Source organism: Trichomycterus rosablanca, chromosome 4 (assembly GCF_030014385.1).
Source record: "Trichomycterus rosablanca isolate fTriRos1 chromosome 4, fTriRos1.hap1, whole genome shotgun sequence".
Lineage (NCBI taxonomy): Eukaryota > Metazoa > Chordata > Actinopteri > Siluriformes > Trichomycteridae > Trichomycterus > Trichomycterus rosablanca.
The window spans coordinates 50,202,561-50,228,363 of NC_085991.1; the positions used below are offsets into that span (position 1 = coordinate 50,202,561).

The window sequence follows — 25,803 nt, forward strand, 5'->3', positions numbered from 1 at the left end:
TGAAAACACCTCACCAGGCTCCAAGCAGCTGATTCAAGAAGCCTCACCAGGCTCCAAGCAGCTGATTCAAGAAGCCTCTGCAGGCTCCAAGCAGCTGATTCAAGAAGCCTCTGCAGGCTCCAAGCAGCTGATTCAAGACGCCTCACCAGGTTCCAAGCAGCTGATTCAAGAAGCCTCACCAGGCTCCAAGCAGCTCCAACCAGGCTCCAAGCAGTGTTTTCGCAGCTTACTTCGGACGCCTCTCCAGGGTCCTCGCAGCTGATTCCTGACACCTCTCCAGGGTCCTCGCAGCTGATTCCGGACGCCTCTCCAGGGTCCTCGCAGCTGATTCCGGACGCCTCACCAGGGTCCTCGCAGCTGATTCCGGACGCCTCTCCAGGGTCCTCCCAGCTGATTCTGGACACCTCTCCAGGGTCCTCGCAGCTGACTCCCGAGGCCTCTTCGCCAGGCTCCACGCAGCTGGCTTCTGTCCTCAAGTCGGCGCCCCCAGATGGCGCTTTTGCTCTCAAGTCGGCGCCCTCTGATGGCACTTCTGTCCTCCAGTCAGCGCCCCCTGATGGCGCTTCTGTCCTCAAGTCAGTCCTTCTGTCCTTCTGCTCTCAAGTCGGCGCCCCCAGATGGCACTTCTGCTCTCAAGTCAGTGCCCCCGATGGTGCTTCTGTTCTCAGGTCGGCACCTCCAGATGGCGCTTCTGTCCTCAAGTCAGTCCTTCTGTCCTTCTGCTCTCAAGTCAGCGCCCCCAGATGGCGCTTCTGCTCTCAAGTCGGCGCCCCCAGATTGCGCTTCTGTCCTCAAGTCAGTCCTTCTGTCCTTCTGCTCTCAAGTCGGCGCCCCCAGATGGCACTTCTGCTCTCAAGTCAGTGCCCCCGATGGTGCTTCTGTTCTCAGGTCGGCACCTCCAGATGGCGCTTCTGTCCTCAAGTCAGTCCTTCTGTCCTTCTGCTCTCAAGTCAGCGCCCCCAGATGGCGCTTCTGCTCTGAAGTTGGCGCCCCTGATGGTGCTTCTGTTCTCAGGTCGGCACCTCCAGAGGGTGCTTCTGAACTCTCGTCGGCACCCCCAGAGGGTGCTTCAGAACTCTCGTCGGCACCCCCAGAGGGCGCTTCTACTCTCAAATTGGCACCTCCGGAGGGTGCTTCCGGCTCCTCGTCAGCGCCCTTCGACGGCGCTTCTGGTCTCAAGTCGGTGCTCCCCGATGGCGCTTCTGGTCTCTCGTCGGCGCCCATCAGCGGCGCTTCTGGTCTCTCATCAGCGCCCATCGGCGGCGCTTCTGGTCTCTCGTCGGCGCCCATCATCGGCGCTTTTGAACTCTCGTCTGCACCCTCCGATGGAGCTGCTGGTCTTTTGTTTGCACTCCCAGATAGCGCTTGTGGTCTCCTGTCGGCAGCCTGCATCCTGGCACTTTTGTCACGCCTGCCTAAGGACTTAATGAATGACTTTAAATTTGCCCCTCAGGGTCCTGGACCTCCGATTGGGTTTTTGATTGGGCACTCCAGGAGGCGTGCCTTTGGGGGGGGCTAATGTCACACTTTGAGCCTCTGTGTGTTTTGGTGCTCCTGTGTGCCACGCCTCTCTCTCTCCTCAGTCTCCTGCCACACCCCCGTTCCTGATTGGTTACCTGTGAAATGATGTGCAGACACTCTTATCCAACACAATTTACAGTTGTTACTTACCAAATACAATACAAGCAACTGAGGGTTAAGGGCCTTTTTCAGGGTCCCAACAGTGGTAACTTGGTGGTAGTGGGGCTTGTATCAGCAACCTTCTAATCACCTTAACCACTAAGATACCACTGCCCTGCTTTACATAAATGTTCAAATATTTTAAAATGCATTAATTGGTATTACCTACTTTAAATTGCACAAGTGTAAAGTGTAAAAAAGTGTAAAATGCACAAGTATTTGTCAAAAAGTATTTGCCCCTCACCCAGTTTTTCTTTTTCAGTGATTTGTGACATTTAAATGTTTCAGATCTTACAACATATTATAATAGAAGATAAAAACAACAAAAGTAAACACAAGATGCTGTTAATCATCATTTCAATTATTATAGATAAAGATTTATTTACATTTTCAGCATACACCTTTATCCAAAGCGACTTACATTACAGTTACAGGATACAGTCTGAGCAATTGAGGGTTAAGGTCCTTGCTCAAGGGCCCAACAGCAGCAACCTGGCAGTGGTGGGGCTTGAACCAGTGACCTTCTGGTTACTAGTCCAGTACCTTAACCACTAGGCTACGGCTTGCCCTTACCCTCCTATAACAGGTGGTCTAAAAACCTACATTTGTGATACTTGTGATGAGGTTTTCCAGTATGAACTGCCCATTTAAGGTCTTGCCACAGCATCTTGATGGGAATGAAGTCAGGACTTTGACTCGATCGCTCCAAAAGCTTCATTTTTTCTTTGTTTGTGTTTTAAGCCATACAGTGATGAACTTGTGTGTGTTTTTGAATCATTTTCCTGCTGCAAAGCCCAACTGCACTTGAGCTTTAGGTCCTGAACTGACTGGTGAACTGTGACTTAAACTGTGCTTTAATTCTTCAACCATTATACACTCACTAACATTATACAGTACACTCACTAACATTATACACTCACAACCACAAACCACAAAGTTTCTTTATTAATGAAAATAATATTTTATTTTATTTTTACAGAGAGACCACCTGTTGTGACCATAAATCCTGATAATCACGTGTTTATAGGAGAGACTGTTACTCTCACATGTAACATAGTGAATGGAGGAGGTGTCCAGAACTGGAGGTACAGATGGAATAAAGGAGGTTCAGACCAAACTGTCAGTAATGATCAGCAGTACAGAATCAGTGATGTTACAGAGAATCATGCAGGTAAATACACCTGTACAGGAACAGAGACAGGAGGATCACGTTCCTCACACCCCAGTGATGCTGTTCTACTGACTGTATCAGGTGAGTCTTATCATCTCTTCTGTATTTAATAACATCTGTATCACATCAGCATGTATTCAGTTCTGGTGTAGAGGAGAGAGACTTGTTAGAATGTTACAGAAACTCCGCCATAGTGCATAATCTAATAACTGTACCACAAACTTTACCACAAAAATATAGTTTAAAGTTCATTTACATAAAATCTAAACTTTTTACACTGCTGGTGCTCGTCTTATTACTTTCATTTTCCTCTTCACTCAGTATAAATGTAACAGAAGGTAAAATGTTTGAGCAGTTGTTGCTTGTTTCAGTATAAATGAATAATCTGTAATATCTCTCATATAATCTCTGTTTTTCCTGTGCAGCACTGATGTGGTTTTTATTTCCCACATACTGTGATTTTTATTTGCATTATCCACAGCATGTTATTTTTTTATCATCTGATTTATTAGCAGATTAAATTTGGTGAAAATAAGAGAATAAAAGTGATTAAACTGCGATTTCGTTGAACAAAAAGCTCCATTATTTTCTATTAACAGCAAAACCCAAACCAACTGTGAGATTAGAACCTCAGAACTTCATCTACACTGGAGACACCGTTACTCTGACCTGTGATCTGAATCAGTCTACAGGATGGAATTTCACCTGGTACAGAAATGATCAGCATGTAAATCTTCAGACCTCTGCAGATAAAATCACCACCAACAAACTCAGTGTAAAACGTTTTAATACAGGAACAACAACGTACAAATGTAGAGCACGAAGAAGAAACGAACACAACAACCAGCAAAACCACCACTATTACGACTCAGATTACAGTGATCCAGTTACCGTTGCAGTAGAAGGTTTGTCATGTTAATACTTTTTATTACAGATTCGATATAGTTTCGATATAGATTGTAGGGCAGGTGTAGCCTAGTGGTTAAAGTACTGGATTAGTAATCAAAAGGCCACTGGTTCAAGCCCCACCACTGCCAGGTTGCCACCGCTGGGCCCTTAAGCAAGGCCCTTAAACCTCAATTGCTTATACAATATCTACTGTCAATAGACTGTAAGTCGCTTTGGATAAAAGCATCTGCTAAATGCCGAAAATGTAAATGCTCTTAACACAGGCTTATAGCTGTCTTTACTTAAACAGAGCTTTCAAAGTTTACATGCAACGGTTAACAGTCTCTCTGTTATGGCATTACTTGTTGTTAGAGCTGGGTGGTTCCTGAATCACCTGGGCTAATTATTCAAATCTTTGTACTGAATCAGGAATCACGAGTCCGAAATCTCAGTTAACACGAATCGCTCCTGCTGAGTACACAAGGCGAGTGAGCAGCTCAGATGATTTGGCTAAACCGACTTTACTCCAGTCTGTGAATCTAAGTAATAAGTTCAATATTCCAATAAACAAGCAGTTAAACTGACAGGTGTTCTTTTTGTGGCTGATTTTATGCACATGCTATTATTATTATTATTATTATTATTATTATTATTATTACTATTATTATTATTATTATTATTATTATTATTATCATTAGTAGTGGTATAGATTAGTATATATTTATATATAGTATTATTATTATTAAATGCTAATGCTTACAGGCTACTTTAGTACTGTACCACTTAAGGAGTATCATAGTCCTTTCCCATGGTAATTTATTGATTGTTTGTTTTGGTGCCACTGTGGCTGCCTGACTGGGTGAAGTTACCATGGAAATTTGTTGCTGACCAACCCCCTTTAACTTTTGACCCATTAATATACCCATCTTATTGGTAGGTGAGTCCACCCCCCCTCTCCCCCATGATCAAGATTCCACTTAGAAAAAAGTGTCAACTTGTCACTGATAAGAGAAGTGTGAGGTGCCAGGAGAATTAAGAGAGAAGGATTTATTTACAGAAGATGAGAGCAGAGAAGACAAGTGATACTTGGATGCATTTTCATGCAGTAAATCAATCACAATCAAGATGTCAGTACAAGTGACTCAGGTGAACCGGATCACATTACTGAGTGACTCAGGTAAACCCGAGTCCATAAAATGAACCAAATTTACCACCACTACTTGTTGTGGCCTTCTCCTGCTGCTTTTATACTGGAAGCCCCGCCCCCAGTCACTCACCATGCCTCTTTTGGGTTGCAGTGAAGAACAGGCTGCAACCAATCAGCAGCCACTTGTACTGCAAAAGGCAAAAAGACAGACAGAAGCTGTGTCCGAAATAGCATACATACACCATAGTTACAGACTCATTACAAACCCCACTTGCCAAAATTTTGGATATTTATCGTCTTTTTGTTATTTATTCGTCTTTAAAATTTTGTATTTTATTTATCTTACTTACACTTGTAAACAGAGGACTCTCCGTTTTCCGCTATCTTTCTTGTTTGTTATTCCACTTCGAACGCCTACGCAGCTCCAGTTGCATTATGGGATACATTCGTGGACCACAAGTGTGCATTGCTTGCATACTCAAACATGGCTGCCCAAGAAGTACGTCATCCGGGTACTTCTCGTGTTCCTTTTTGTGTATACTATGTATATGATTCTTTATGCGAATTCCGGAGGCAGCCATAGTATACATAAAAAGAAACACGAGAAGTACCCGGATGACCTACTTCTTGGGCAGCCATGTTTGATTATGCAAACGATGCACACTTTTGGTTCGCTAATGTATCCCATAATTCAACTGGAGCTGCGTAGGCGTTCAACGTGGAAGAAGAAACAAAAAAGATGGCGGAAAACGGAAAGTCCTCTGTTTACAAGTGTAAGTACAATAAACAAAATAAAAATGTTATTTTAAAATGGATCGTTCCGGTCCTAAAATATGATTGGCTGAGCCGCGTTTGAAGCCATTGTAAAATCCCTGATAAACGCACACCTAGGACCACCTCACATCATTCCATATTAATACGCCACTGAAAAGAAAAAGTTAATGTTATATTCGCCCTCATGTTGCCTAGCAACACTGTTAATCGAACTACCTTGCGTCGCGGAAGAATGCTTTTTGTAAGTTTATACACAATAAATACATTTATGAATTAAACATTTATTGTATTTTTTGTATTGTATTTATTGTATTTTATGTTTACCGCCGTTTTATAAAAGCAATAAGCCACTCGAGACTCGTGCATTACTGCTATGATTTTATTAGAAGTTTTTCCCCGTGATAAAATCGCAGTAACACACGGTCTCTCGTGGCTTATTGCTTTATTATTGCGTACAACCCTAAATAACGTTATTATAGCGCAAAAAGATGATAAATATTTAAAATTTTGGCGAGTGGGGCTTGTAATGAGCACGCGGTCTGTAACTACGGTGATATTACGTCACCACATCCTCACATCATCAATTGACGTTGGTAAGATGGTGGACGTAGTGCATAGGGGTGTTGTGTGCATACTACACACTTCTGTACTGAAAGTATGTACTTCTTTGCCAGACGAGCGGTGCGTACTTCCTCCAATCTAGTATGTACTCTAAAAGAATGCAATTTCGAACGCAGCTAGAAGAACTACCAAACACAAATACAAGAAAACAGGAAAAAAAAAACACGTGTCCCTCAGGCACGTAACAACTTGCGTATGTGTTTAATTTTCCTGCTGCAAAAGCCTACTGCACCTGAGCTTTAGGTCATGAACTGACTAGCGGACTGTGATTGAAACTGTTTTAATTCTCCAAACATTAAACACTCACAACCACAAACCACAAAGTGTCTATTAATGATATTTTTATTTTCTACAGAGAGACCAAAAGCTGCTGTGATCATAAATCCTAGTAATCACGTGTTTATAGACGAGATTGTTACTCTCACATGTAACATAGAGAATGGAGGAGGTGTCCAGAACTGGACGTACAGCTGGAATAAAGAAGGTTCAGACCAAACTGTCAGTAATGATCAGCAGTACAGAATCAATAAGGTTACAGAGAATCATGCAGGTAAATACACCTGTACAGGAACAGAGACAGGAGGCTCACGTTCCTCACACCCCAGTGATGCTGTTCTACTGACTGTATCAGGTGAGTCTGATCATCTCTTCTGTATTTAATAACATCTGTATCACATCATCATCCATTCAGTCCTGGTGTAGAAGAGAGGGGCTTGTTAAGATGTTACAGTAACTCATTCATGGTGTACGATATGATTATTGAATTTTTTTCTAAAATAGAATCTGAAGATTTTTACAATGCTAGGGCTCATCATATTACTTTTATTTCCTCTATAAATCTGTATAAAAGTAACAGAAGGTAAAATGTTTGAACAGTTGTTGGTTGTTTTAATATTTATAAATAAACTTTAAAATAATCTCTAGAACCACTGATATAAATTTAGAAACATTTATATTTAATTAAAAAAATTACTGTCTAATAAAAACATATTTTTTGAACATCATTAAACTGAGAAACATTTACAGTTTTGTTCAAGGGATGAATGTAAGAGCACAATGAGCTGAATTATGAAGACCATGGTTAAAACTATGTGTCTGTTTGTGATTGTGAAAGTTTGTGTGAATCAGCTTCATCTCACACAAAAAAAGAGAAAAGGTATTTCATTAAAGGAAATTTAGTTTCTTGACATTTGGAGACAGATTGTGATTAAAAAAGTCCTGGTACTTCATGGAGTCCATGAAGCCATGTACATTAATTAGGTTCCAGGGCTTGTGGAGAAAAGAAACAGCCCAACAAGACCCTTAAGTGAAAACCCACCTTTACATTACATTTAAATTTTTGGCATTTAGCAGATACTCTTAACCTCTGGAGCTCCATGCAAGATCTCACCTGGTGGGGTAAGAATGATTCTGAGAAAGGTGAGGTCAGTCCAGAATTACACGGGAGGAGCTTGTCAATGATCTCAAGGGAGCTGGGAGCACAGTCACCAAGAAAACCATTAGTAACACACTTCGCCGTAATGGATTGAGATCCTGCAGTGCCCGCAAAGTCCCTTTGCTCAAGAAGGCTCATGTACAGGCCCGTCTGAAGTTTGCCAATGAACACCTGAATGATTCAGAGAAAGCTTGGGAGAATGTGATATGGTCAGATGAGACCAAAATTGAGCTCTTTGGCATCAACTCCACTCGCCGTGTTTGGAGGCAAAGAAATGCCCAGTGGGGATGGTGTTCTTGGGGTCATATCCAGCATTTCTCTGCTCCCAGCTCCCTTGAGATCATTGACAAGCTCCTCCCGTGTAATTCTGGACTGACCTCACCTTTCTCAGAATCATTCTTACCCCACCAGGTGAGATCTTGCATGGAGCTCCAGAGTGAAGGTGATTGACTGTGATCTTGTATTTCTTCCATTTTCTAATTATCGCACCAACAGTGGTCTCTTTCTCACCAAGCTTCTTGCTGATGGTCTTGTAGCCCATTCCAGCCTTGTGCAGGTCTACAATCTTGTCCCTGACGTCCTTTGATAGCTCTTTGGTCTTGCCCATGGTGGTCGAGAGATTTGAACAGAAGAAACTGATTCTGTGACAGGAGTCTTTTATACAGGGACAGGACTAATTTGTGTGCCTCATGGGCACATAACCGGTCTGTGGGGGTCAGAATTCTTGCTGGTTGGTAGGGGATCAAATACTTATTTCCCTTAATTAAATACAAATTAATTTATAACTTTTATTTAATGTTTTTTTTCTGGATTTTTTGTTGATATTCTGTCTCTCTCTGTTAAAATAAACCTTCCATAAAAATTATAGACTGTTCAAGTCTTTGTAAGGGGGTAAACTTACAAAATCAGCAGGGGATCAAATACTTATTTCCCCCACTGTAGGTGTGTGTAAGTATAGGCATAGGTGTGTGTAAATTGTGAATGAGTGTAGGTGTATGTACATGTAGTTGTGTGTGTGGGTGCACTTGTGTTGGAGTGTATGTGTGTGTCTGTGTGTCACTGAATGTAAGCTGCACATAAACTGAAAGCTTTATATAGTTTATAAACTTTACAAAGTTTATATCAGCAGACTGGATTGAATTTGGGGAAAATTAGAGACTGGAAGTGATTAAACTGCTGAGCTGGTCATATGATGATGAAAGAGAAGAAAGTATGGTATTAGAGGGAGAGTTGAGTGGGGGGGTAGAAAGCACATTGTGGTTTGGCAAGAAGGTTAAGATGTTAGAGATCAGAGAAGAGGGAGATAGAAGAATAGGGAGTGAAGGTTTGGGTGAGTTGGAAGAGTGTATGTGGGGTTGGAAGTAGAAAGGGTTGGGAGATGAAGAGAGAAGGATACAAAGTGATGGTCGGAGAGGGGAAGTGGGGTGACTGAAGGTCAGCAGAGGTTGCACGACTAAAGACCAGGTCAAAGGTTGCCCCTTTGTGTGTGAGGGATGTTATTAAAGAGGAGGTCGAAAGATGACAGGAAAGGAAGACGACAGGAAGATTTGTCAGTAGGGAGGTTAAAGTCTTCAAGAAGAGTTAGTGAAGTCCCATCTGAAGGGAAGAAAAGAATATCCAGCTCTTCTATGAAGTCTTTCAATGAACCAGGTGGCCTAAAGACAACAATATTGTGAAGGGTTATTGGGAGGGTAACAGTAACAGCATGAAATTCAAAGAAACATATGATAAGATGAGGAAGGTTTATGGGGTAAAGTGCTATTTTTTGACCAAGAGCAAACCTGTACTGCCACCCCTGCCAGATGTCTTGGTGTATGAAAGAAGGTATAGTCAGAGGATAATGCTGTTGGTGTAGCTGAGTTTTTATTGGAGATCCATGTCTCAGTCAGTGCCAGGAAGCCGAGGGGGTAAGATGATACAAAAGCTAAGATGAAGTCAGCTTTTTGGACCGCTGACTGATAGATCCAGAGCCCATCTACCACCACTGTTTGAGATTGCGATAGCAGTTGTAGAATGATGAGGTTATTGGCATTACTGTTTCTATGATGTGACTTGCCATGTCTGTAAGGCCTGTGAGATATGAGCACATAAATGGGCGAGTAGCACATGGAGATGTTTGACAAAAAACTGAGATGTGAGAGAAAACTGCTCAAGTACTTTTTACTGAAAGTTGTGTTGTTAGGAAAATTGCTCAAACAAAAATGATGTTAAAATACTTAGCAGTGATTAAGTCACACGTCTGTAGCGGACAATCAATTTATACTAGTCTTAACCCTGCATCAGAAACTAGTTCTAACAATAGACACCTGAAACTAACTAATCAGCAGAGTGTCTGACCACTGAATTACTACAGCAAGAGGCCTAACTTAAGAGTAGCTTTACTTACGTAGACAGTTATATTCTAGCACATGTTAAAACAGAATGTATACTTAAACAAGAAGCCTACCTTACCCAGGAGTAGAGATACAACTGATTCACTAAACGTTACATTTCTAATAAGAGTTTTACTCCTCTGTACCAGGGGTGCCAATAATTGTAGAGGGATCTGTAAATGTTTGTGTGTGTGTATGTGTTTATGTAGCCGTGCATATGGGCGTGTCTGTGTGTGTTTGCTTGTATGTGTGTGTGTATTTGTATCTGTGTGGATGTGTGTGTGTAAAGGTGTGTGTGTGTGTGTGTGTGTGTGTGTGTAGAAAGCTTTAATTAGATTTAATTATTGAACTTTAAAAAGTTTATATCAGCAGATTCTGGATGGAATTTGGAGAAAATGAGAATAAAAATAATTAAACTGCTGATTTTGAACAAACAGCTTTAAAAGCTTCATTGTTTTGTATTAACAGCAAAACCCAAACCAACTGTGAGATCAGAACCTCAGAAGTTCATCTACACTGGAGACACCGTTACTCTGACCTGTGATCTGAATCAGTCTACAGGATGGACTTTCATCTGGAACAAAAATAATCAGCATTTAAATCCTCAGATCTCTGCAGATAAAATCACCACCAACAAACTCAGTGAGAAACTTTCTAATACAGGAACAACAAAGTACTACTGTGTAGCACGAAGAGAAAACTACTACTCACAGTTCAGTGATCCAGTTACTGTTACAGTTGAAGGTTTGTTGTGTTTTATACTTTTTATTACAGATTTAATGTAGTCAGGAAATGAATGTAATAACTTCACCAAATCCATGTTATTCCATAAAACTCTGAGCGCTGCAGAATGATCTCTTAGCTTGTAAAAATACTTAAATGAATACTATAATTAATCATTCTAATGTAATAAAACTATTTTAACTTTGAATAAACACGTAGAATAATTCTATAATAATTTAATTACAATATATTTAAAAAAATAATAATACATGATGCAGTTAGTTGAGTTTGTAGTTTGGAGAGAATTAGAGGACGTTTGAATTCCAAATATTTAAACCTGATACAGAGATTTATTGTTAATATCAGAATCAGACTTTATTGGCCAAGTATGCTCACACATACAAGGAATTTGACTTTGGTTATACAGATGCTAGCAGTGCACGATAAATACAGTAAGGACAGTCTTATATATATACACACACACACACACACACACACACACACACACACACACACACACACATATACTGTATATATACTCTCTCTCTAACACACTTTCACACATTCATACCTGTAAACAATTAGCATGTGTAATTCATATTATGGGTTAAAGGTGAAATATAAGTTTTCTGTGCAGTATTAAAATATATAAATAAGAAATGAAAAATGAATGTGAAAGACCAGTGTAAGCAGTGTTGCGAGTCATTATACAAGTTAAATATGTAATTTAAAGATTTACAAGTGTCCCAAAGATTAACAGTTCAGTAGTGTTCAATTGTTCATGAGCACAAGAGTGTGGAAAAAAGCTTCTCTGTAGCCTGGTCGTTCTGGTCTTCATGTGGCTGTCTGTTGGAAGGCGCCAAACAGGTTATAGCCAGGGTGAGAAGGGTCAGTGATGATTTTCCCTGCGCACTTCCTGGTTCTGGAGGCATGCAGATCCAGCAGTGTGGGCAGCTTTACACCTAAGATGGTGAGTGCTGGCAGGGTTGGGGGGCTCCTCCTGAAGTCCACGGTCATCTCCACTGTTTTTGCTGTGTTCAGCTCCAGATTGTTCTGACTGCTCCAGAGGACGACCTGATCAACCACCCGTCTATAAGCAGACTCATCACTGTCACTGATGAGACCAATGACTGTAGTGTCATCTGCAAACTTCAGGATTTTAACAGAGGAGTCCATGGAGGTACAGTCATTTGTGTACAGCGAGAAGAGCAGTGGGGAGAGTACACAACCCTGAGTGGCACCAGTGCTGATGGTTCGGGTCCCTGAAGTAAACTTTCCCAGCCTCACCTGTTTTCTGCCAGTAAGAAAGTCAGTTATCCACTGGCAGGTGGAGGCTGGTACGCTGAGTTCAGTCAGTTTGCTGTGTAGTTGTGCTGGAATAATTGTGTTGAAGGCTGAGCTGAAGTCCAGGAACAGAATTCTTGCATAAGTTGCTGGATGATCAAGGTGTTGGATGATGAAGTGGAGACCCATGTTCACGGCATCGTCCACCGACCGGTTGGCCCGATATGCAAATTGCAGGGGGTCTAGCAGGGGGTCCGTGATTTCCTTGAGATGTTTGAGAACCAGTCTTTCAAAGGATTTCATGACCACAGAGGTCAAGGCAACTGGTCTGTAGTGTTTTAGTCCTGTGGTAGTTGCCTTTTTGGGAATGGGTATTATTGTAGAGCTTTTCAAGCAGGGCAGAACAACACACAGCTCCAGTGATCTGTTGAAGATTTTTGTGAAGACAGGTGCAAGCTGGTCCGTACAGGTCCTCAGGCAGGAGGGAGAGATTCCATCAGGGCCCGGGGCCTTCTTGACTTTCTGTTTTTTAAAAAGTCTAAGCACGTCTTCCTCACAGATCTTCAGAGCAGGCTGGATGAGTGGCTGATAGTCAGATGGGTGTGAAGTGGTGTTGGATGGGTGCTCGTTGCTGGGCTGTTCAAACCTGCAGTAGAACAAGTTAAGGTCGTCGGCCGGCTGACGATCTCCCATTGTCTGTGTAGGTGGCCTTTTGTAGCTGGTGATGTTCTGCAGACACTTCCAGGCAGTTGATGGCTCATTTGTGGACATCATGCTGCTTAGCTTGTTGGAGTAGTTCTTCTTTGCAGCCTTGATCTCTTTGGTTAGGGTGTTCCTTGCCTGGTTGTACAGTGCCCGATCCTCACTTATATATGCTACCTCCTTGTACGGTGGCCCGCTGAGTCAAAACACAATAACATTTACAAAACAAACAAAAGCTGACAACACAACAACATTAAGGAAAAACGCGAATACAAAAAGGACAACACAACAACATTAAGGAAAAATGTGAATACAAAAAGGACAACACAACAACATCAAGGAAAAACGTGAATACAAAAAGGACAACACAACAACATTAAGGAAACACGAATACAAATCTACAACGGAAGTGCTCCCGGTCACTAGAGGGCATCTCTATCATTTTTTATCTGTATGAACATTGCTGCGAAAGAAGCAGAGCAGCGTAGTGCAGAGAATCTGGCTTCGGTTTAACTTTAACGTTCAGTGATATAATTCTAAACAAAAGTCAGCTTTTAATAAATTTATGTCAAACCATTTTTATACAAACACATCAATCTTTCTCACCTACTACAAACTATTTTATATTCATTTTAAATAAAGATCATTTTATTTAAACTGATTATTTTATATTGGAGATGAATTAATCTATGCAGGTCTCGTAATTTCATTTATAATACAAACATCAATGTTTTCCATTTACTACAAACTTTTTTTAGTTACCTTTTTAGTTGTGTTTTATTTAAATTTATAGTTAAGATGAAAAAATGTATGATCATTGTACTGTACATCTGTATATGTATACATGACAAATAACAGATATATTATCTTATTTCATAAAGGATAATTGTAAATTATAGAATTATTTGATATGATTAGATTTATTAATGTAAACTATTTTATATTTACACATACAGTACATACCCCTCACATACTACAAACTTCTTTACATTATGAAATCATTTATTTTAATTCATAGTTAAGATCAATAATTGTATAATAATTATATTTTACAGTTGTGTCCATTTATGTGTCTATATAAAAATGGTTTTAGTTAATTTAATCAAATAATACAAGACTTAGATGTATTTATTTATTTGCACAATAAAATTATTATAAAAGAAATACAATTTTTGTATTGTTTTGTACAAGGCTTGTAGTAGGTAAGTGACACTGATGTGTGTGTATATAAAGATTAGTTTGACATTAATACATCAAATTATATGACACTTTAATGGATTCCTTTTTCTCAAAAAAAAAATGCACAAAATGTTATGAACACTTTTTTCCATTATTTTTATTATTTTTTTTAATAAATAGACGTAATCTTAAAATTAAAATGAAATTGCTTTTTAAGTATGTTGCCTATTTTCATGTGTAAGAATTCATAAAATAAGTCTTAGGTGTTTTTTCAAGCACTTATTTAAACCAGAATGCCAAATGTCAAACGAATGTTGAATATTAGACTAATGGGCATGAATATGTACGCTCAAAATGGTTAATGATAACTAACTAATACATTGTGAATATACTGTTAAATGGTTTATGACATTAAAACATGTTAAACTGTAAAAGCGTGACACAATATGACAGTCTGGTTAAAGCTCAAGTTAGTTGATTTTGCAATTATATTAGAAATTTGGCAAGCTAATAGCTGCCTGATGTTTAAAAAACAAAAAAGGTGCTATACAGTCAAACCACAGACACTAAAAAGCTTAATTTTATTTGGAATTATATCACTGAACGTTAAAGTTAAATCTGCTTCTTGCTTCTTTTGCAGCAATGTTCATACAGATAAAAAATGATAGAGATGCCCTCTAGTGACCGGGAGCATTTCCGTTGTAGATTTGTATTCGTGTTTCCTTAATGTTGTTGTGTTGTCCTTATTGTATTTGCGTTTTTCCTTAATGTTGTTGAGTTGTCCTTATTGTATTCGCGTTCTTCCTTAATGTTGTTGTGTTGTCCTTTTTGTATTCGCGTTTTTCCTTAATGTTGTTGTGTTCTTTTTGTATTCGCGTTTTTCCTTAATGTTGTTGTGTTGTCCTTTTTGTATTCGCGTTTTTCCTTAATGTTGTTGTGTTCTTTTTGCATTCGCGTTTTTCCTTAATGTTGTTTTGTTGTCCTTATTGTATTCGCGTTCTTCCTTAACGTTGTTGTGTTGTCCTTTTTGTATTCGCGTTTTTCCTTAATGTTGTTGTGTTCTTTTTGTATTCGCGTTTTTCCTTAATGTTGTTGTGTTGTCCTTTTTGTATTTGCGTTTTTCCTTAATGTTGTTGTGTTGTCTTTTTTGTATTTGCGTTTTTCCTTAATGTTGTTGTGTTGTTCTTTTTGTATTCGCGTTTTTCTTTAATGTTGTTGTGTTGTCCTTTTTGTATTCGTGTTTCCTTAATGTTGTTGTGTTGTCCTTTTTGTATTCGTGTTTCCTTAATGTTGTTGTGTTGTCCTTTTTGTATTCGTGTTTCCTTAATGTTGTTGTGTTGTCCTTTTTGTATTCGTGTTTCCTTAGTGTTGTTGTGTTGTCCTTTTTGTATTCGCGTTTCCTTAGTGTTGTGTTGTCCTTTTTGTATTCGCGTTTCCTTAATGTTGTTGTGTTGTCCTTTTTGTATTCGTGTTTCCTTAGTGTTGTTGTGTTGTCCTTTTTGTATTTGCGTTTTTCCTTAATGTTGTTGTGTTGTCCTTTTTGTATTCGTGTTTCCTTAATGTTGTTGTGTTGTCCTTTTTGTATTCGTGTTTCCTTAATGTTGTGTTGTCCTTTTTGTATTCGCGTTTTTCTTTAATGTTGTTGTGTGGTCAGCTTTTGTTTGTTTTGTAAATGTTATTGTGTTTTGACTCAGTGGGCCACCGTATCCTTGGACCGGTGCAGCTGTTTCAATTTGGCATTAAACCAGGGTCATTATTATATTTAATGCGAGTCCTGGTGGGAACACAGATTTGATGTAAGAGGTCACAGTGTCCGTGTATTCATCCAGGCTGCTTGTGGCATCATCGAACACACACCAGTCTGTTAATTCCATGCAGTCCTGAAGCCTTTCTTTAGCCTCATTAGTCCATTTCTTCACCGTGCTGACTACAGGTTTGGCACATTTAAGCTTCTGTCTGTAGGTTGGGAGAAGATGAACTAAACAGTGAATAGACAGACCCAGTGCTGCACGGGGGACAGAGTGATAAGCACCTTTAAATATAGGTCTCAGTGAAGCACAGTACAGCAGAAAGAGAAAAGTCCTTGTTGGCAAGGTTTAACAGTGAAAGTCAATTTTATTTCCTAAAGAGCGAAGGTTTGTCATGTGTATGCTGGGTAGCAGTGTGCAAAGTCTGCACTGTCGGAGTTTGACGAGCGCTCCGGCGCGCTTCCCACGTCTGTGCATCCGCCTGCATCTGTGTCTGCTCAGGAGAGCAGCCGCACCGCTAACCAAGATATCCAAAAAACTGTCCGAAAAAGAAAAATCAGAAAATATACCTGGTGGCATGAGCTGCCTGATGTTTATCAGATCTTCTGAGCTGTATTTGAGTGTGTTTGAATTTCACGCCATAACAGTTAGTATTTGGTTGTTAATAATTGTTAACATTCCAGTGTTTCACAGTTTTATGTCATGTTTACTTATTGGGAAAAAATTAATTAACATCTTTTATTTATTTATTTAATACTTTTTTTTTTTTTTACAGCGAGACCAAAACCAGTGGTGACTATAGAGCCTGGTCATGTGTTCAGTGGAGACTCTGTTACTCTTACATGTAACATTAATGGAGGACGTGTCCAGAACTGGACATACAGCTGGAAAAAAGAAGGTTCTAATGTCAGTAATAAACAGCAGTACAGAATCAGTGATGTTAAACTGAATCATGCAGGTAAATACACCTGTACAGGAACAGAGACAGGAGGATCACGTTCCTCACACCCCAGTGATGCTGTTCTGACTGTATCAGGTGAGTCTGATCATCTCTTCTGTATTTAATAACATCTGTACAGTGCTGTGAAAAAGCATTTCTTTTTCAATTTCTTTTCTTTCTGCATATTTGTTACACTTGTATGTTTCAAATCATCAATTCAATAATAAACAAAGACCAAAATAAACACAGTGATTTTTTAAAATGATGATTTTAATCGTTGATGGAATATTGCTGTTAAGCCCTACCTGTCCTGTGTACAGTTATACTATTTCAGTTTACAGTTGGGTTTAATCTTACTAGCCACACCCAGGCATGATCACTGCCAGACCTGCTGAATCTAAACATCCCTTAAACAGAACCTGTCTGGTAATGTGAAGCAGGCTAGAAAGTCTCAAAAAGAAGCACAATACCACATTTTAAAGAGATTCAATGAACAGATGTGAAACAAAGTCATTGAAATCTACCAGTTTGGAAAAGGTTGGTCTAAAACTGTCCGTCTGAGAACCTGGTTAGCTGCCCTGCTGCCCATCGCCTGTCTAGGCAGCTGCCTCAGTAGAGCTAAATTCTAACTGACTTTAGAAAGCAGATCATTGAGATGCTCTAGTTTCACAGTGATTGTCATGGGCTGTCCCCGCCCACCACCTCAGTTTTAGCTAACTAGGCTAATATGAATATTAATACCCTTTTCCGTCCTCAATTTTAGAAATGTGAAAATTGAGACAGCCTTTTTTTCTGGAGTGCATAAAATGACATAAATGCTGCCTGTGTAGTGAGCTTTTTTGTACTAGGTTTTGATACAGACCCAAAGTCATTGGTAAACCTTTGGGACTCTAACAAACCATATTGAGAGCTAATGGAGAAAACCTAAAAAAAAAGTTGTGAACCTTCCCAGAAGTGGACGGCTTACCAGAATTTCATTAAGAGCTCATCAACGACTCCTTAGGAAGTCCCAAAAGAACCCAGGCAAACATCTAAAGAACTGCAGTTACGCTCAATATACACAATTTCACAATAAGAAAGACTCTGGGAGAAAATATCGTCCATGGTCGGGTTGCAAGGTGCACACCACGGCTGACCAAAAAGAACACAAAGGTGTGTCTCACATTTTCCAAAAAACATCTAGATGACCCTTAAGACTTTTTTGGATGATAATCTGTGGACTAATGAGTCAAAGTTGGAACATTTTGGAGGACAGGGGTTCTGTTACATCTGCATTCCACCATAAAAACATCATACCAACAGTGAAACATGGTGGTGGTAGTATGATGTTCTGGGGCTGCTTTGCTCCTGCAGGACCTAGACGACTTGTCATTACTGATGGAACAATAAAATCTGTTTTCTATCAGAAAATCCTGATGTGAATGTCCACCCCACAACTGGGTTATGCAGCAGGACGTTGATCCAAAACACACAAGCAAGTCCTGCACAAACAAATGAAGGGTGACAGTTATTAGATTTAGGGGGAAATTACTTTTTCACATGGGTTTTTCACATGAGTGATGGAGCTTTTGATTTAAAATCTGCATTTTGTGTTTCATCTTATTTCATCTATATCTTATATCAAATTATGATGAATATAGAAGAGTTATAGAATCTTTATACTTGTTTATCAACATTCAACTTCATATGGAGTCCATGTCTTGGCAAGCATATTACGTGGGTGGTCGTAATGTTTTGGCTCATCAGTGTGTATCACGGTGTACTTTCTTTTAAATTGAATGGTTTCTGCAACTTCTATTTCTGTAACTAAATGATTAAATAATAAGATGTTGCCTGTTTTTTTTTCAATGGTACTAATTAAGACTGACCATACATTATATATAGTGATGCATTACATTACTATTAATAAGCTATTAATAGACCTATGACTTATATAAAATTTTGGAGATATATGTAGGTATATAATATCAAGCAAGATGCAGCAAATGTACCATTACATCTGCTTTATCAGCTCTTCAATTAGTCCTTGGTTTAAAAATGAATAAATATTTAACCCTAAAGCACCTCTCATAAAAGATGTTCAACTGAAATTTGTGTGATCTGCACACGCGTTAGTTGCAAAATCTAAATGGACTGAATTCTGCTTTAATTGTTTTAATTATCATGCACACTTATGAAGACTAATTTATTAAAGCTGTTTACATTCATTCATTTATATATTTATTTATTTGATTTTCTTTCTACAGAGAGACCAAAACCAGCTGTAACCACAAAGCCTGATAATCACGTGTTTATAGGAGAGATTGTTACTCTCAGATGTAACATAGTGAATGGAGGAGGTGTCCAGAACTGGAGGTACAGCTGGAATAAAGAAGGTTCAGACCAAACTGTCAGTAATGGTCAGCAGTACAGAATCAGTGATGTTACAGAGAATCATGCAGGTAAATACACCTGTACAGGAACAGAGACAGGAGGATCACGTTCCTCACACCCCAGTGATGCTGTTCTACTGACTGTATCAGGTGAGTCTGATCATCTCTTCTGTATTTCATAACATCTGTATCACATCAGCATGTATTCAGTACTGGTGTAGAGGAGACAGAGATTAGAGACCTACATTATCTCACTGCAGTTCCTTTCTAATCCAGACTGTGATCACACTGATGTTTTACCTCTTATATTGTTTATAAATGTTTATAATTGTAATGTTTGGTGAAGTCTTAGTTTATCTGATACAGTGGATCACATGATCAGTAACAGTGTGTGTTTCTGTACAAGTGATTACTGTGATAAACAGATCAACATGTGAACTGAACTGTGTTTCATCTCTAACAGAAAAACCAAAACCTGAACTCACATCTAACCATAAAGTAGCTGCACTAGCAGGAAACTTAGTGCTTCTGTACTGTGAACTGAACCCAACTGCTGGATGGAACTTCTACTGGTACAAACACACACAGAACACTGAGACTGAGACTACAACACACCCCTCCTACACCATCTACTCAGTTAGTGTCTCTGATGGAGGCCAGTACTGGTGCAGAGCTGGAAGAGGAAACCCAGTCTATTACACACATTACAGCAATGCACTCTGGGTAAATGTTACTGGTGAGTAAAATTGTTCCTCCTGTGTCACTCAGAAACTATATTTACAGGACAGAAAACTCTGGATGATGCAAATTGTCTGAGATTTAAATGTAGGTACACTATATGGCCATAAGCTTGTTGAACAATGCATTTCAAAAACAAACAATAATAAAACAGAGTGACCTCTGTGTTGTTTTTCACCTCCATTCATGACAGGGCAGGTAGTTACAGGTCACCCATGATTCATCAGTTCAATTGTAACGTCACAGCCAATTTTGGATCTCCGATTCACCAAACTTGCATGTCTTAGTACTGTGCCTATGTGCTGCCCAGAATAAAATTGTCACAGAGACTCGTCATCTAATGACTTCAAGTGTAAAGATTTATCTGGCTTTAACATTATGCTAATACTCAACAAACATGAGGTCCTGATTAGCAGGGTTTAGCTGGTGCTTGGGTAGTGGTGCAACATTTTATTGGGCAGCATTGCACAAATATGACTTGCATAGAAGAGTCATCGAAAAACTTTACCTACAAGTTTGAATCCCCCTACAGATCTTTCCTGGATGCCTCTGTTTAATTTGAGAGGTTTGCCATGTTCCTTTGCAGACATTTCACTTGTCATGTCATCAGGGGCATTAACTTCTGTACTGTATAAAGATAAACTCATAGATGGTGCTAGTGTTACTTTGATTAACATTAAGAGATAAATCCTGTTACCCAAAAGAGGAGCCAATATTATGTTCTAATAGACCATCAGCTATCTTAGCTAGTGAACTCTAAAGTAGTGAATCCTTCACATTTGTACTGCTTGTGAACCTCATAGTTAGTGAACTTCCTGGTGCTTTATAAAACATTGTTACTTATTAAAATTAACAAAAATATTCCTAGATTACAAAGATAAACTAATTATTAACCATAATGTAAACCATCAGGATATGGCACCAGTGGAAACACTAGCGCAGGGTAAAAATACACCCAGGACAGGTCACAATCAATTACACCATGCACTCACCTATTCCCTCATTCACACTTAGGGACTATAATGCATAGCCAATTTACTTCTGTCAGTTTTGGGGGGTGGAAGAAAAATTAAGTATTTGAAGAAAACCAACATGAAAATAAAAAACTTCTTACAGATGTTGACTAGAGTGTGTATAATGAAATGTAACATCTATCAGATGGATGTTAAAAGTAAAATCATGTAAACTGTGTGTGTGTTTAAGGTGAAACGTCTCCAGTTTCTCTGATCATCAATCCCAGCAGAACTCAACACTTTACTGATGAATCTCTCTCACTGAGCTGTGTGGATCAAAGTAAATCTACTGAATGGAGAGTAAAAAGTTCCGTTCAGAAAAATGATGATCGAGGAGTGTTAGACTGTTCAACATTATCAGGATCAGCTGGAGAATCTACATGCAGCATCAGCTCCCTCAGCACATCCCACACTGGAGTGTACTGGTGTGAATCTGAATCTGGAGGCAGTAATCCTGTCAACATCACAGTGCATGGTGAGTCTACAGAGCTCTTATTATTATTATTATTATTCATTTTACAAAACTGACGAGTCCATTTTCAAATCAAGAAATTATTGGTAAGGCTTATAGATGGAGTGTTAATTTAGTAAGATACATGTATAATATAAAGGCAACCAAACACTTTCTGTAATTTAATATTAGTCACATCACTGCAAGACATTTTAGCTTGATGAAGCAAATCACCTTGTATAATGATCTCACTGTAAAATGCTATATTTGCTTTTGCCAGACTTAATAATCAAGATTTGGTTAAGAAAGTAGCAAAAGGCTGAGTATTATGAGCAAAGACAGACAGTGGATGTCCAGTCAAACAAATGTGTGAGAAAATTGCATAATATTAATAAAGGATTCAATAAATCTGGAAACATTTCAGTGCGTAAAGGGCAAGGGCACAAGCCTTAGCTAAGCACCTGTGATCTCTGATCCCTCAGACAGAGCTGCATCAAGAACTACCACTCAACAATAGCTGATACCACATGGGCAAGGGATTAGTTTGGCAAACCTTTGTCAAACAATACAATAAAGCTACATACACAATATACATATACATGTTACTTAAAACTTTACTGTGCAAAAAAGCCATGTGCAGAAGTGATTTCAAGTTCTCTGGGCTTGGAGGCATCTAGGCTTGACCATCATACATTGGAAATGTGTATTGTGGTCAGATGAATCAGGATTTTAAATCTTTTTTGAAAAAAGGGATGCCAGACCAAGACAAAAAAGACCACCCAAAGCACACCACCAAGTCCCAAAGCCAGGGTCTGTCATGGTATGGGGGTGTGTCAGTGCCCTTGGTAAAGGTCAATAACACTTCTGTGATGCAGCATTAATGTAGAAAAGTACATTCAGGTCTTAGAGCAAAGTGCTGTTTTTAAGACGAATCTTTTCCAGGGACGTTCATGTATTTTTCAGCAAGACGATGCAAAACCACCTGCCGCACACATTACAAAGGCATGACTGCAGAAGAAGAGGGTACGGGTACTGGACTGGTCTGCCTGCAGTCCTGACCTGTCCACAATAGATAATGTGTGGAGAATTTTGAAATGTAAAATGTAACAACAACAATCCTGTACTGTTGCACAGCAGATGTGTTTGCAGAAAGAATGAGACAAAATAACACCTGAAATACTTTATCTCTACATATACACTGTTGGGTAGATGGTAGCAATCAATTAATTAGTTATATAATTAATAGCTAATAATCAATTATGGGGCACCACTGGCATTTTTAGGGGAAAATTACCAGGTAAACTGAATCATTATAATGTTTACTGAGCCCTAAAACATAACACATATAATGACAGTTAATACATAAATTGCATAACTATAATTATTAATGTAACTATAAATCTGTGTAAAAACCATAACTGGGAAATAATAATAATTATCTATAGTGGTTCGAATGGTGGCCTGATTTAAGTGTATGTTATTGATTAATAGTGGAACAAATAAAGAAAGTATCAAAACCAAGCACTTGACCGGTGAGCACATGAGGTGTGTGTACCTGTCGGCTGATGAAGGAAGGCTTTGCAGGGAGAGGCCTGTAGTCGAATCACCTCACTTCTGTTGGTTCTTTGCTCTGGTCCTGTTTAGCGGATAAGTGGGCCTTCTGTGCCTGCAACACTCCGTTTGGGGGCCTCGACCCAACTATGGCTGATTTTGATGCTCTCTTTTCTTCAGGTCATAAGGTCATAACGCACTATGCAATCAGGTAAAGTGCTTGGATTCTTCACACACAGCCTAATAGGAACTTTCCCTTCATCTGTGATAAAGTTCAGAAGTGGATGATTCAAGTCGAATTCAAACTAACAGAAACATGAACTTGTCTGAACTGCGGGTGATGTGAACTTCCAAAACTTCTACAACTTAAAAAACTCTTTGAACTTAAAAACTAAACTGCAAATGATCGTGCCTCCTTCTTTATTTACTTTAAAAAGGTGTGGCACACAGTACATGTAGCCAATAGGAGATGATCTTTCCTTAAGATCCCGTGACAAAATTGGTGCTGCCCTCTATGTAGGTTAACCACTTGTGGTCAATAGGTAATGCTAAAAGCTTAGTTTTTACATTCTAAGGGCTTGCAAAAGAAACTTATCTGGTTGTTAAAATTAACACGTAATATCGCGAAATAACATTAAACATTATTACAGTCTGTAACTGACTTTTTAACTAATTAAATACATTTAGTATCAAACACTATTTAATGCATTATATTGTATTCTAATGAATTTAGTAGTAAATAATGTATCTTTTATAGAAAGAAATGTATGATGGGATTGTAATGGGAGAAACAAAGTACCATAATGCTCAACTCTGATTGGGTTTCCACACACAACTCAGTCCTCATTTGTCCTCTTCATTGCTGTACATCTCCAGCTCACACTGATAAATCATGACTTTCAGTGGCTTTGCCATGATGCTGCCAGTGTGAACACGGAAATAAAGGTATCTGTGTTAGAATTAAGGGATTCCTTTTCATCTTTCTCTTCTGAAGGTGGTGACGTGATTCTGGAGAGTCCTGTTAATCCTGTGATTGAAGGAGAATCTCTGACTCTACACTGTTTATATCGCAAAACTAAACCCTCAAACCTCCGAGCTGATTTCTATAAAGATGGATCAGTCGTGCAGAACCAGACCTCAGGAGAGATGATGATCCATCAAGTCTCAAAGTCAGATGAAGGTTTCTACCACTGTAAATACCCCGAGGGAGGAGAATCACCAAAGAGTTTGGTCTTAGTCAGAGGTGATACAGACAGTTTGTTATTTACTTCCATTTAATTCATAAACAGTACAGTGATTAAATAATAAATCTGGTTCTTTTTGTTCTCCAGTTTCAAAATCTGTAGCCACTATTATAGGAGTTGCTGGAGGATTAGGTTCAGCCTTGTTGCTGCTCTTATTGATAATATTACTTTGCTGCTGCAAGAGGAACAAAGGTTTGATCCTAATGATCTATGATTGATGAATGTATTTTCTATGAATTTGTCATTTTTAGCCTTTTAACCTTTAATATATATATATATACAGACACATATTGGAACCTCGATTTAACAGACTAAAAGGGGGAGCACTGGTTCGTAAAATGCAACTGTCTTAAAAAGCAATTATTTTTTTCATGGGGTGCGAAAATTTATGAAAGCACAGTCCACAAAAGTGCTAAACATGCACATATGATAAACAGTAAAATGAACAATGTAAATAGATCTGTAAATATTAAAATTAGTGTACTGTAATACTGGGGAGAAATTTAATTTACCTTGTGTGGTGGAGATGTTTTTTTTTTTTTGCTGTGATTGTATAGTGGGGACTTTACCGAATATAGAGCAGTGGTGGGCAAACTACGGCCCACAGGCAACATACGGTTAGGCTGTTTAATCCGGCCCACTAAGTATTTACAAAATTGTCCTAAAACCGCATTAATTTCACCTTTTTCCTGCAGTACCCTGCGTTTCAATTGATTTCATCAGATGGTGCACGCCAAACACTACCGACCTTTGCTAAAGCCGAGTCTATCTGGACAGATAGACTCAGATTTACACACAGATATTCATTCGTCACATTTGCCATTGCACTGAGCCCTACTACCCCTCTGGAGTCGCCTATCACACCAGCGTGATCTAACCACCCTGCTGGTTTAAAACGTCACACAAAAAACATTAACTTATGTCAAAAGTGCTGCTTTAAACGCTGAATTGGTTTTGTTTATACGCTGATACATCAAGTAGAAACAGAAATAAATAATAAAAAATACATAAAAAAATCACATTCACACATGTGTAAACATGCCCATAATAGGGTGAGTCTGCCATTTCATTTATGTTCAAAAAATCATCCTTTAATCACAAAAATAAAGTTTTGAATGTCACCAAACTTCGATACACTGGTAAAAAAAGGGTGACCAACAACACTGTTCCCACTGAAACTGAATAAGGTAGGTGGGCAATCTTTACTTCTTAGATTTCACATGAGTTTCACATGTAATTTATATTAGTTCCAAATCCCCACACCCACCCGGCCCGTCTGTCAATTTTTAAAACCCAGTGTGGCCCTTGAGCTGAAAAGTTTGCCCACCGCTGATATAGAGTATCTATTATTCATAGTCTTAAGCACTGCTGGTGGCTACTGGATAACTGGATACTGGCTACTGCATAACTAAGCACCAGAACTTGCAAATATGACAAATTACAAACAGAGAAACATACGCCGGCTAGTGGACCATTACTAAATTACTGGCCTTGGTACGCTTCTCGCAGGAATTTTAAACAATCGTATTGGACGTTTTGTTTTCCAGATCTTGTCCATTAAATCCGAAATCTGATAAATGGAGGTCTGTTAAATCGAGGTACACGACCAAAAGTATCTAAAACCCAAATGATACTACCATACATGCTTGTTGAACATCACATTCCAAAACCATTGGCATTGCTAAAAAGTTGCTAGCACAGTGACCTAGGTGTAAGAAAGTGAATGAGTACATAAATACATGGATGAGTGTGTGAGGTCCTGCAGTGGAC

General features: G+C 39.1%; 1 protein-coding gene across 1 annotated transcript; it reads left to right on the forward strand.

The window, feature by feature from the left end:
• Positions 1-490: 490 nt before the first annotated feature.
• On the forward strand, positions 491-24,251 carry LOC134311982 (Fc receptor-like protein 5). Its single transcript, XM_062993630.1, has 11 exons — positions 491-1,454; positions 2,660-2,932; positions 3,451-3,756; positions 6,637-6,912; positions 10,557-10,832; positions 16,500-16,760; positions 18,911-19,003; positions 19,500-19,772; positions 20,978-21,262; positions 23,784-24,044; positions 24,121-24,251. The coding sequence occupies exons 1-11, from the start codon at positions 491-493 to the stop codon at positions 24,249-24,251; spliced, it is 3,399 nt and encodes a 1,132-aa protein (XP_062849700.1).
• Positions 24,252-25,803: the final 1,552 nt, after the last annotated feature.